The 14,361-nt window shown below is 28.4% G+C and overlaps 1 protein-coding gene across 1 annotated transcript in view; it reads left to right on the forward strand.

The window, feature by feature from the left end:
• LOC142329500 (E3 ubiquitin-protein ligase MYCBP2-like) overlaps positions 1 to 14,361 on the forward strand; it is a 145,412-nt gene that overhangs the window by 99,514 nt on the left and 31,537 nt on the right. Inside the window, exons 23-27 of the mRNA XM_075374174.1 lie at positions 1,261 to 1,352; positions 1,792 to 1,972; positions 3,743 to 3,944; positions 7,695 to 7,823; positions 8,214 to 8,359. Coding sequence (XP_075230289.1) covers positions 1,261 to 1,352; positions 1,792 to 1,972; positions 3,743 to 3,944; positions 7,695 to 7,823; positions 8,214 to 8,359 — 750 coding nt within the window. The remainder of the gene's footprint in view (positions 1 to 1,260; positions 1,353 to 1,791; positions 1,973 to 3,742; positions 3,945 to 7,694; positions 7,824 to 8,213; positions 8,360 to 14,361) is intronic.

The raw sequence follows: 14,361 nt of genomic DNA on the forward strand, positions 1-14,361 counted from the left end.
TAATCTTTTCTCGTCCCACTTTTATATTCAGTGGTCCATTTACTTTATTCCTACTACATTCCTCACTTTCGTTTTGTTTTTTTATTTTCATGCAATATTACATAGGACTTACATAGGACTTCATCCATGCCATTCGTTGTTTCTTCTAAATCTTTTTTACTCTCAGCTGGAATTATTATATCAACAGTAAATTGTAGCATCTTTATCTTTATCGTATGCAGTGTTACTCTGGATCGAAACTGTTCTTTAACTGCAAGTTCTATGTAAAGATTAAAAAGTAACGGGAATAGGGAACATCCTTGTCAGACTAACTTTTTTATTACTAATACTAAAATAATTTCTTTCTTATGCTGTTCGATTATTACTGTTGCAGTTTGGTTCCTGTAAATGTTAGCAATTGTTTAAGTTTTTTTAAATGCTGAACATTTTATTCCAGTCTATTTTATCAAATACCTTTTCTAAGTCTATTAATGCCATGTATGTTGGTTTTTTTTTCTTTAATTCTCCTTCTACTATTAATCTGACCCCTAAAATTGCTTCCCTTGTCCCTATATTTTTGCTGAAACCAAAAGGTCCACTGGTCTTCCAACATTTCTTCCACTCTCCTCTCAATTCTTCTGCACTGAATTTTAATTAAAATTTTCTATGCATGAGTAGTTAATCTAATTATTCTATATTCTTCACATTTATCTACTCCTGCTTTCTTTGGTATTATAACAATAACACTCTTTGAAGTCTGACGAAACTCCCTCTTTTTCATAAATATTACACACCAGTTTGTATAATCGATCACTTCCTCACTTGCACTGAGCAGTAATTCTGCAGGTATCCCGTCTACTCCAGGAACCTTTCTCCCATTCAAATTCTTTAATGCTCTATTAACTTCAGATCTCATGATTGTATCTCCCTTTTCATCTTCTTCGACTTCCTGTATATGTTCTTATATTGAACTGAAATTGTGTTAAATCTGCCAGTCATTTATTTAGTTTAGTGAAGGTGCTGGATGATTTACAATAATCTGCGGGTGTGGTTTATGGCATAAGCAGTATTTTGTCATGTTTTTTTCTTTACTTCTCATCAGACCAATTAGTTAGGCTTAGCACGAGTCCCAAACTTCAGTTTTTCCCTAAAAAATAAACAATTCAACATTATCTATGTAGCAGGAATAATAGATTGTGAAATTTTATCATTTTGCAATAAATCTTCTGCCTCAGTTACATAATTATAGTCGATTAACTTTTAATTATTTTCTTTTCATAGGCTAACAGATGGTATGTTGCATGGGCTCGGGTAAGCGGACCTTCCAGTGATTGTGGTTCTGGTGGCCAAGGAATGGTCACAACAGAAGATCAGTAAGTATGAAATTTGTTCATAAGTACATCTATAAAACCATTTATTTCCATTTTCATTTTGTTTACACAGACCACAAACAAAAATCCTTTCTATTTTAAACATTATTTATGTTTTCCTTTAAAAATCACCAAAAATTTCAAGAATTTCATTTTAATTATATATTCTTATTTTGTTATTAATAAATGTGTTTTCTGAGGTACTTAATCATAAAAACATGCAAAAAAAAATTATTTTTTAAAATTTCATGATTCAGTGTAATAAAATAGAAATTTAGTTATAACATAAACTTTCGACAAAGTAACATAGGTGTAAAATAAGAATATATCATTTAGGTAAGAATATTTTCCTTCATTTTTAATGCTTAAATGAATTCATTAATATGTAATAATTTAATATTTATAATTAAGAATATTATGGATTTTTTTAATACTATTTCAGGGTGGTCTTTTATTTTAAGTCATCAAAGAAGTCAAATAATGGTACAGATGTAAATGCTGGCCAGATACCTCAGTTGTTGTACAGAATAGTTACCACTGAAACTCAGACTACTGGTAAACAATCTGATAACATTGAACCATTATATATATTATCAAGAGAATTTTCCCGTACTGTATCAAAGGTAAATTATATTATTTACATAAACTGCTATATAAATTGTTAAATAGTAATTTTTTATTATATTAATTTAACATTTACTTTTGTTGTGCAGGTTTGTTAAAAACTGAAAAAAATTAAGTCCCATTATTATTGGATTGTATTCTGTTTTTATACATTACATTTTGAATTAAAATAATGATTACTGGCCATTTTTTTAATTAATCATTACAGGTCATTTTTAAATTTTCTTTGTATTTAAAATCATATCATAGATTATTAGTAGTAATAAGAAAACTTGATTTTATAGAATTAAAATTTCTGTAATGTCTTTTTCAAATTCATATGATGCACAACACATTGGCCATCCAGATTGTAGAGAGGTTCATTTACAATAATCCTATCATTTGCAACTTGTGTGTCTATGGTTATTCTATAATTGGTTAACAGTTTTTAGAAAAAAAATTTATTCATAATAAATATAAAATATTGCATGTAAAACTGTTCAGAATAAAGTGAAGAATATATATAAACTTTTTAATAAAAAAAATAGCTTAATTTTGTTCTAAAAACTTGGTGATGTAAAAACATTCAGTGAGGTCATATAAAAAATGTTTGTTTTCTATAATTAGTTTCTCGTCTTTTCATAATATTTTTCTAAATGCTTACAATATCACAAAAAATTCTCACTTCTGTTTTACTGTTCTGAACTGTTTACTTAAAAACTTCAAAAACATTGCACAAATCATAGTTTTCATTTTTTTAAGATTGTTTTCATTTCTAACCATTAATTTAAATTAAAGTATCAGCTCTGCTGCTAATAACAGTTCATCTGTATTAGAAAGCCCCTACCCTCATCATCATTATCAACCAGTTATCAAAAATTCTGAATCTGGGTTTTTTATTCAGTATAACCAATCAATAAATATGATTCATTTAATGAATCTTAATAACATAGCACTCACACAAAAAAAGACTTAAAACAAAAAGAAGTGCTGCAGCAAATATAGGAACAAAGTAAATTCAAAACCCAATAAAATATATTGCAAATAATATGTGAACATAATCATTTTCAGCTTATACTTGTTAACAAGAGGAAAAAGGGCACAAAACTATCATAGTTTAATAAATGCGTAAATTGAAGTCATTCCTTAAATAATAAAAGATGTATTGTAATCTATGACTAATTATAATAATAAATACAAAGCAAAGTAACAAAGTACAGCATATTTGTTGCACACTACAATCCTACCAGTCTTGTGATGAAACAAAAGGTTGTACAATAAAGGTTCAACATAAGGTTGAAAAGTAAACATTAGATTTTTGGAGTAACCAAAGAATACTATTGAAAAAATATTGGGAGGCATAATTATAAGTGTCTTTTGAGATAGCCCTAAAACTGTAGATGGAGAACTGTAGACATAAACAAAATACTTTTTTAAAAAGTTTTTAAACGTGCTCAACTTTTTTTTTATTTTGCATCATTCAGCCGCAGTTTTGGGGAAAAGAATTTCTTCTATAAGATTATCTTTCTTTGTTATCTGCATACCCAATTTTTTATATTATAATAAAATTATAGTAACCTTTTCTAATATAGATTCTGTTTTTTTTTTTCACTTTTTGAAGCTTTACTCATTCTGAGTCCATGAACTTGTCAGAAATTTCCTTGTTTATAGAATTCATTTCTCTAATTACTGCAAAGTGTTTTCTCTTTTCTTAAATATTTAGATGTCTGTTCTTTAGAGAACTGTAAGACAACATTTTAATCGAATAATTATTCTACTTTTCTTTCCAGGAATGTTTCCAGTCATTATTAGCACTACTACAGTGGAGTTGGAATACGTACAGAGCCGGCTTAGCAGATGCAGGCCATTCAGCTGTTAGTGGCTCAGTTAATTATATGGCGACATTATTTAATTTAGAACGTCTTGTTTACATCTGTAAAGCCACATTACGTCTGATTTGTACCTATACTAATGAAATATATCCTAATGAAGGTCAGTACATAGATTTTGATGTTCTTAATTCTTTTATAGAGTTGAACTGTGTATAACAACTTTGTAATAAGTGTTTGCTGCTACTTATTGGAAAATTTGTCCTTTTTATACTATACAGTAGCCTCCATTGAAGCAGCTTAATTATATTTATTTTCTTAGGAGTATTCCAGAAAACTCCAGATATCCCGTGCAGCTTTCTGTATTCGGGGCCTGTAGGCAGTCGGGTCCCTTGTTCGTGATGTGTAGTCTTGTACAGACTCAGACTGACATACCTGAGACGTGTGGTTAATTGAAACCCAGTCACCAAAGAGCACTGGTATCCATGATCTAGCATTCAAATTTGAATGAGAACAACTACCTTTATTAGGATTCGAACCCTTTGATGGCTACTCGGTCAGAGTTCCATAAACAGTTCAGACAACCTGATGCTTCATTCACAATACTATTCTTATGTGGGTATCAAAGTTCCAGGTGCTCTGGATCTACCCAGATATATTTGCACAGACAATATCAATCAAATTAAAACACACTCATTCTAAGTTGAAGAACAATGATTGCGAAATATGGTATTGCTTTGAATGTTCTCATTCCTATAAAATTGAGTTACTGACAAATAGACATACTAACTACAAATAGTTAACAGTTATTATTATATCTAATGCAAAGCTGAAATGTTGGTTTGATATACGGTTTGTTTTGCCCTGATGGAGCACATTTTCATCTTGGTGATATAATTAACAACCGTACCCGTTATAAGCAAGCATAGCATTGTTTAGCAAATGAAAATTCACTAGACTTTTATCAGCAGCCTTTACCCAGTAATAAGTTAACTGGCTGGTGTGCTTTAACATCATCCTGTGCAATTGATCCTACTTCTTTGAAGATTATGATAAAATAACAATGAGAATAAACAGTAACCTTTTCTTCTTCATCAGTTGTACGTCTAACAAAGAGAACATTTTGTATCAGCAAGACAAGATAACAGCATATAAAGTTTTTTGTGTGCATTGCACTTAATAATTTAAAAGGTATAAATTGGTTATCTTACTTTATGATCTCTCCTCTGGACATTTTCTGGAAGAATAATTATAGTAATGTTGCACACAACAAAATTAATTAAACTGTAGCAATGCATAATGCTGATTATTAAGAAGTAATACTTCTGCTATATTTAGAAGCTAAGTTTATTTAAAAATTTTGTTAAAGCAATGGATTGTAATGGTGCAGGGTTTCAGTTTCTAAAAACACAAATTCCCTAATATAAGCGATACTAAAATAAAGCAAGGTATGTTTGTTGGAAACAAATAAGAAAATATAAGCAAATAAGAAACTAATGAGTGATCTGGTGTTTGAAGAATGTTTGAATGACTTGGAGGTTGCTGCATGGAAATCACTTCAAAATGTCGTAAACAATTTCCTTGGAAACCATAAGACCAGTAACTTCAGAGAACTTGTGAGTGAACTTCTTCAGAACTATAAAGAACTTGGGTGTAACATGTCACTTAAAATCCATTTCTTACATTCACATTTGGATTTTTTGCCTATTAATCTTGGCACTATCAATGATGATCATGGAGAAGGCTTTCACCTGGAGATATCTACGATAGAAACACAATACCACAGAAAATGGAACCCAGTAATGTTAGCTGACTGTTGTTGAAATCTAAAAAAAAATCTACCTACAGCAAATTACAACAGAAAATCCAAAAGAAATAAATTTTAGGCGAGTACAAAATGTATGTAATGTATTGTCATGTTACATTCACCATACATTTTTTGTTTTAAAAGAAATTTCAATTACAAAAAACTGAGCCCAATATAAAAAATTTCATTAACATATATGAAATCAGCATAAAAAATACTATAAGAATTAGCCATTCAGTTTCTTCTAACAAACAGAAAATTAAATTTTGTTGACTGGTGTCATAAACAGTATCAGTTGATAACTAAACATTTCTTATGAAACAAGTATTTATAACCAAGATTTAGAATAAAAATAAATGACTAAAGTAAGAAAAACACAAATAACTGCTCTCATTCTAGGCAATCTGAATAGAAAACATAAAACCTTCCAACTTGCTGTCTGTAAGTTCCTCCTTCAGAAGTCTGAATTGGATGTTTGAATGGTTAGTTGTTAAACTAATTTTATTGTGATTTCATGACAACAAGAGTTAATTGCATTTTTTTCTTATTCAAAGATTTTGGTTAAAAGTACTTGTTTGTATTGTTTTGTAAGCACTGTTACATTACCAGTTATCATTGTTCATTATGGTTAATATTACCATTTTTTTTATTCTATGTTTTTTTAATTCATACTTTTCCCATAGTCTAATAATGATTGTTTAACAGGTGAAATGGTCATTCTGATTTAGATTTCAAATAACATTTTTTTGTAAGTGATTTTTATGCAGTGAAGAATTTTTTAAAATTATTTAAGTTGTTCTCGTGTTGCTTTGGATAAACAAACAGTGCTTTTTTATTATTTTTTATGCTTGACATAAATTTATATATATTTTAAACACTGGGTGAGCATTTTAAAACCAAACCATTACAGGCTAAACACAGTCGCAAGATGTAACAGTTTGTGAATGAAATTTTAAAAAAAAAGGAAGAAAATTCATAAACGCTATCCTTTAAATAGTCCTGAAAGAAAAAACCACAACTAAACAAAAACAAATCTGGGGATGCAAGGCCACCTCCCTTTGCTGACAGTTTGTTCTTCTCTAAAAGTTCCATGAATTCATGCTAATGAATTGTTTTTACTTGTTACTCATTGCCCCTTCTTGTTGGAAGAAGCTGTAATCTGTTTTATAATTGTTTACTGAATGTAAAATTGTTTAAAAATTGTATGGTATACTTTTTATATTGACATTCTGGTTAAAAAATATTGGCCCCATAGAACGATAACCAGAAACAGCATACCATTCAGCATTTTTTTCATTCTGAACTGGATGCACAAACATCCAGTGAGGATTTTCAGTCGTCCTGTTCCTGGTGTTGTGAGAATTAACATGTTCAGATAAATGAAGCCATTAACATGAAATTTAGCTTGAGATTTATCTGTCATCAGCATTGTTTTTCAGAAGCCATTTGCAATAATTATGACATTCAGTTTATTTGTTCTTTTAAGTTGTTGCACAGTTGTTACACAATATGATTTCAGATTTAAATTATTAAGAATCTCACAGATATGTATATTTCACACCACTTAGTGGTGATAAATTATAGACCATTTTTTGGCCAGTAAAAACTCTAGTTTGAATATTGGCTGTGGCACATGCCTTTAAGGCTCTACAGTCCAAACGCAAGGTTGCCTATTTCATTTTGGGTTTGAAACCAATGTCAATCTATGTCATTTTTTAACCAAATCATGTATGCTACTATTTGCTGGGATAGCAAATTTCTGAACTAGCATTCTGAAATTTTTCCACAAATATTTGACATGTTTCTTGAAAGGACCCAGAACACATCCAAGCTTCCACTATAACAGTCCTTTCCTCAGTCAAATAAAGCATTTTAGAAAAACACCACTGCAAAGAATGAAACTATACTGCACTGAAGAATCAACAGTAGTAACTTACACAACTAACAGTGGCACTAGTAGTAGCAGTGTGACCTCAAATAACTGATAACTGAAGTTTGACCCAGGTCAGTTTGGTTTTATGTTGGTCACCTAAGTATATGTGTATATGTAGCAAACAGTGCATGAAAACATGGTATTTACATGAGAATTTGTTTGATTAATTTCAGTTATATTGAAGAAACAAGCAGCAGAGTCTGTAGTTCTTGCTGAATGCATTGGAGATGTTAGAGCTTTGTTAAGACAAATATTACTTGATACAGTTCCTTCTCCTAGATCTACCAAACATAAAAAACAGCGTATGTAAATAATTTTAATGATTATTATTATTATTTCGTGGGTATCTTAGTTTTATTATATTGATAACCAAAAATTATGACAGCAGTCTCAACTCAAAATAGCTGTAGTGAGTATTTTCTAGTTATTCCTTTAATTTTATAGTTGTTTTTGAGGCACTAAAATAAATTTGTATGCATCCACTAAATGGGTAGTGAGCTCTCATTTGGATATTAGTGTAATATTTATTTATTCATTTGTACTAGTAGACATTTAAGTTTTCTCAATAGTTTTTCCCATGTTACTTATAATCTATTTCTTGTTAATTGCAAGTAATATATTAGTTTTGTTACACACGTTTAGTATCAGTACTTTCTTTCTCATCAAGAGACTTTTTATTATTTCTGTTACAGTTACAAATTTAAGTGCATATACAAAAATGACAAAAGATATTCTCGATGAGTGTCATGAAACTTTTGTGTCCTGTTTTCATGCATTTTATCCAACTGCATATTTAAAATGGACTTGTTTATGTGAACTTCTTGCCTCAATGGATAAGGTAAAATAATATATATATAACAAATTTATTAATAATATATATTTTTTTTAATATTGAATTTAATTTGTTATTCTTTGTACAGTTCCAAAAGCAGTATATTAACAAAAAAAAATATTCCTTTTTTTGTAGATTTGTACTAATAGAATTTAAAGTTCCGACTGTTTTTTATATTCTTGTTGAGTTCGTTAAGTAATTAATTCTGTTTTGGATTAATAAGTGATCAGACATTGTTCATTGATTATCTTGAAAAATAGGATATTAGTTTTAAGAAAATATTTCCTGTAAATTTAAGATGTTTCTCTTAAAACATTTTTAAACAAAATCACAGAATTTAATAGTATATAACACATAGATGTTGTAAAATGATGATGAGGAGTATATATTTTGGACAGTTTCTATTTATACTCATTATTACTATTAAAACTTGAAAATAATTTAAAAGTTTATGAAAAAAAGGTTTTATTTTTAAATGAAATCCTTAATTGCATACTTCCATTTCTTTAAAAAGTTAATCTAGAAATTAACTTGATTCTAAAATATCTACCAGATTAAATATAATTACTGCAATTTTCTTTTCACATTTTTGGCTGACATTTTTATTTCAAAATTTTTTTTTTCCACCTAACACTATAGCTATAGAAAGGAAAGTATGGTAATAAGTTCAATTTTGGCCCATGTGGTTTTCACTGGATCTTTATGTTTTGACACCTAAGGAACCCAAAAAACCGGATGGAAATTTTCCAGATTATGTATTCGTACGTACATGTGTGTATGTTCAGAGTTAGGTGTCTACCCTAAATCACCTTATAGCTCCAGACTACTGGACCGATATTGACCAACCTTGGCCAGATTACTTCTATATATGGGGCAATGATGTTATTAAATTTTCAACTTAAAAGATCAAGGAGATGAGGCTGTAGAGCAAGGTCACCCTCATTATCTCAAGATTTCACCTAATTAAGGTCATATTTTTCTTAGGCACATTTGTTAACAATTAAAATATAATAATTTTTGCAAAATCACAACCCTATCCCAAAAAATGCTCTAAATAAACCAGTGGGTGCAGTTTGTCATTAGTACCCATCCTCACCACAAGGAGTGTTAGTATAGCACTGATGTAGAGCTGCTGTATTTGTCTTCTATGTTGTAATGTCACCAGTGAGCAGTAGAATTAAATAATTGAATAATATTTATAGTGGCCACTAGTACCCCCACACCCACGAGAATGAAATATGGTATGCGTATGTGCTTAGAGTCATTGAATTAAATAAACAAAAAATATTATATTTAAATAAAATGATAATTATTTTAAATTAAGTTGTGTGTGTAAGCCATGCATCAGAAAAAAGTCACGTGGCAGGAATGTCCTACAGCTATGTTCTCTGCTTTTTTTACATATTAAGCAGGGAAATTAAAAAAACTTAGGTTTATTTATTTATGTTGAAAGTGAAGGTTTCAAGAGTAACTATTGCATCTAATAATTCTATTTTTATATATTTTAATTGACCTATCTAGGAAGATGTAATCCCAGGACATTGCTGTGCTATCAAGTTTTAATTAATTAGTACCGGCCATAAACAATTTATTGAAATTTCATTTTTGATAAGACTTCACGTGTAAAATTTAGGTCCTCACTTGGAGGATGTAAAAAAAAATTGAAAATGGCTTTCAAAAAAAAAAACATTCCTTTCAGATTTTTTGATAGCAGTAAAAAATTATTCACTGGATAGATTATAACCATCTAACTTTGAAAATGGGTAGAAGCATTGCATTGTGCTTCAAAGGTAGATGTGATATTGCTGATCGTGTGTATAGAATTCCTATTATTGATAGTATTTCTGTTGCCCATAAAACAAAATTTATGGATGTTTTATTAAATGAAAGGTTCTCTTGGAATAATCTATTATAAATATATTTTGTAACAAAATCAAACCATACTGTTTTGCTTTAAACCGCCTTAACAAAACATTAATCTTTATGTTGTCATCATAAAATATTTATTATGCCTACATTTATTCCTCCCATCTAAAATATTCATCTATTAGGACTCTTTCAAAAAGTCAGAATGAGGTTTTTATATACAAAAATGGGCTATCAGATCATTATATGGCACCTGTAAGTACGAATTGTATTAAGAAAATATTTCTGTATATAAAAATTAAATAAATAATTGTATTTATATTTATGAATGCACAATCTTTGCTAAGGAGAATAGTAATTTATTCTTAAAAAAAAAAATATTCACCTTTACCAAACCAGACAACAAAACTGTTTTTGTATTACTGAATGAACACACTTCAGCTTACAAGAAAGGGCCACATTATGTTTCCATTGCTATCTTTAAAATGTAATTAAAAGATTATATTTCACAGAAAAGAATATTTCTTTGTTGATGAATTTTTAAATACTAATTGAAAAATTCTGAAAAAAAATTGATTTTTCTGTATTACATTCAATATGTGGTCAAGATAATTTTCATTTACGCCTTCTGTATTGTGAATTTTTTTGTAATAATTTTTTATAATGTATTTACTTAACATTATCATGTTTTTATTTAAATAATTAATATGTAATTTAATCACAGCTATTTTTTTCTTATAATTTGTTTTTATATTTATAACTTATTTTAAAATGATGTGATCTAAAAAGTATATTCCCATATACTGATCAGAATAAAAGATTTATGTGTCAGTATTTATGTTAGTCTATTGTTCTCAATTCCTTATATAATAATCTCTGTGAAAAAAATTATTGTATATTAATAAATTTGGTTTTGTAGTACGCTGTAACGTTTTCAAAACAGTATCTTAGTTTTTGAGGCCAGTATACAATTTAGAAAAAAATTATGCTGAAATGTTTATAATTCATTGTAGACAAGCTTCAGAAGACTTGTGAAAAACAAATTTCGTTAACTTCAAAGTGACTCATCTGCAGTTTTTAATAATATTAAATTGTGTTTATTAACTTCATATATCTACTTTTACTTTTTTCTGCTGCTGTATTTCCAAATTAATTTCTAGAGTCAAATTCACTACCCCGCTGCATTTAATATATAACCTACCAGTTAGGCTCTTCTTGTAACAATTTGTCACAGACCTTTTTTCTTCGTTTTTCTGGTTTTCCTTTTTCTTCCATACAGCAACACAATCTATTCAGATATTTTTTATAATTTCTAAAGTCCATGTTTAATATGAGTAGATCTATTTTCTGTTTAAAATGACTCCTCAGGTTTCAGTCAGTTGGCCATGGAGGTAATAATAATACTTATAATAATATGGAATATTGTCTAGTTTTAAAAATGACGACTGGTATACAGTCATTAAGCCCTACTTCTAGATAGTTCAGGAATTCAGGGGATATACAATCAGTTCCTAATTTTTAATACTTATTTAAATCTTTCAGAGCTTACTGAAATACGTGCATATAGAATAGTGCCGCTCTGTAATCTTCTATTTACTATTCTTCCTCTAGCGATTTTATCAATAATTTTCTCCTGTGTACAGTCCTACATTCTTGCCACCTGTTAGTTCTCTATACTTGTACCTTTGATGTTGAACTTGGTGAATTTTTTTTCTTTTTCTATACATCTTTGTTTCCTATTGCTGTTTTCTTTTCTAAATCGTCTCTTTAACAAACTTTTATCCTTTGCCATTTTGTACTTCTAATAATTTCATGATGTGTCAATACAATTTTTTGCCTTCATTATTTTTTATTTCATTTTTATACCTTTTTCATTTATCTATTGATTCTAATATTCTTTTGGTTTTCCACCAGTTTTATTATTTCTTCTTTAAATCTCTTTTCTTAACTTATTAATGATTCCTTTTTTAAATTGTTAATTTCTGCTTAATCAGCTTTTGTAGTAACTTGTTTGCTTCTACTCATGTTTATTCAGATCTTAATTAACATTCTCTTTTAGTTCATTTGTATTCCATTTCTTTGTTCTCAGATTTTCTTATAATTTCTTGAATTTCGACCTGTATTTCAGCATTACTAAATTATGTTCAGAATTGATGTCTCCTCTGGAATGTTTTTTTTCAATTCATAATGTGTTTTCGTGAAATTGATTTGTAGTCGTTACAGAGTCTGATCTTTCTTGTATCTCCAGTCTTATCCACGTTTATCTGCTATTATGATTTTTAAAAAGGATCTTTGCAATTATTAAGTAATATTCAGTACAAGATTTTGAAAGCTTAATTCTGGTTCATTTTTCCCATAATTAACTGTTTTTGTGTCCTATCCTTTCTTTACAATGGGATTTCAAACTCCCATTATCACTATACTTCTCTAACTTTGTATGTTGCGTACAATGAAAATAAAGGCTTGCTTGCACAAGGCAAACAGTTTCTATGCAGGGCATATTCTTTTCTCTTATCGTTAGGCTGTGTTTTAGTTAAAAACACAGTTAGTGTGTTTTTAACTAATTTCATAAATAGCAAAAATTCTTTCCACAATTAAAATATCATTTTGTTTAATTTCTGATAATAATTTCTTTAAAAGTATTTAGCATACTTATAAATATTTTTTCTTACTGTCTTTTTGTTTTCTTACAGTACAAAAATGAATAATTTGTTTTAATAGATTATTATTAGATTCTCTCCATAAGTGAGTAATAAAATGAATGACCACTTTATATAAATAAAGGTTATCAAAATATTTCACTTGAGTTATATTTTATATGCAGTTGTAATGGGTATTAGTATTGTTGATGATGTTTATAGTAATAAACATCATCAATAATAAGTGCTTTAGTAATAACATCATCATATTATTTGTAGCTTGACCTACAAGCTACAAATAATAATAATTTATTAATAACTTGGTCATTTTATATGTATTCATAGAGTAGCTAATTAATTTTTGTATCGCATTGTTGACTAATATTCAATACAAATCTTTACTTTTTATTTTCAATAAATTGATTTAGTTCAATTCTTGGCGCAGCCTTTTACATGTGTTGGTACAAATGGTATAGTTGTTTCCTTCTGTAATGCATTACGTGTTAGTTAATGTTTTATGTGCGAATTCATATGATTTTTGCATTTTTTGTTAGTGAAACTTTTTTGCAATGGCAGAGTTTAAAACCACATTTAAGAATCAAAAGCTCCATAGTCAGGCTTGTAAAATAATAATTAACGTATTTAATTTTATGAAGAAAGAAGCTGTAAAATTAGGAAAATTTGAAGATAAAAAATATTTAATACGTATTCAAAAATGTGAAGAAAGAACTGCTGCACTTTTATTTTCATTGTATGCACTGTACATTATATACTTGAATTAACCATCCATTTCATTTTTTAGACCTTTTCTATATCATAATTAGCTTCATCATACTAACTTGCGTAAAAAAATAACTACCAGAAAACTCTAAATTAAGTTGCATATTATTAGTGATTACTCACTAACGATATGTAAGCATACATTTGCTAAGCCTTTTTAAAAGTAGATAATAGATTCTATTCATAAGTTAAAACTCACTTCTTTCAATTTTTATAGATTATTTTTTATATGAATTTTAAATATATTTTTATTAAAATGATTCTTTTAAATTTAAAAGTAGATTTTAAAAACTTTAATTAATAAATATTTATCACTTTTCTTTTACTAACTTTCAATTGAATAACTGAAAAACAATTTCTATTTTTTTTCCTACTAGACTCCTTTAACAATTTCTTAATAATTGATCTTTCATCAACTCAGCGCCAACTTAGTTCCACTTGGTATTGAGTTATATTGTTCAGGTGTCGTGATTATTAGGGTTGAAGTTTTCTAAATTTTTAGTTTTTATTTATTTATTTTTTGTTTTTGTTTGATGTAATTTTGGAATTTTGTACCTACTGATGTGGGATCCTGTGAAAGTCAACCTTTGGTACTAGTTTTTTAGGTTCTGTTAATGTGTTTGGTGTTGGTAATGTGTTTGGTTCTGTTAATGTGTTTGTGTGTTTTTATTATTTTTACAGTTTTATTAAATTACTGGAATCTATTTTCATTATCTTAAATAC

This window comes from Lycorma delicatula, chromosome 8 (assembly GCF_047948215.1).
Source record: "Lycorma delicatula isolate Av1 chromosome 8, ASM4794821v1, whole genome shotgun sequence".
Lineage (NCBI taxonomy): Eukaryota > Metazoa > Arthropoda > Insecta > Hemiptera > Fulgoridae > Lycorma > Lycorma delicatula.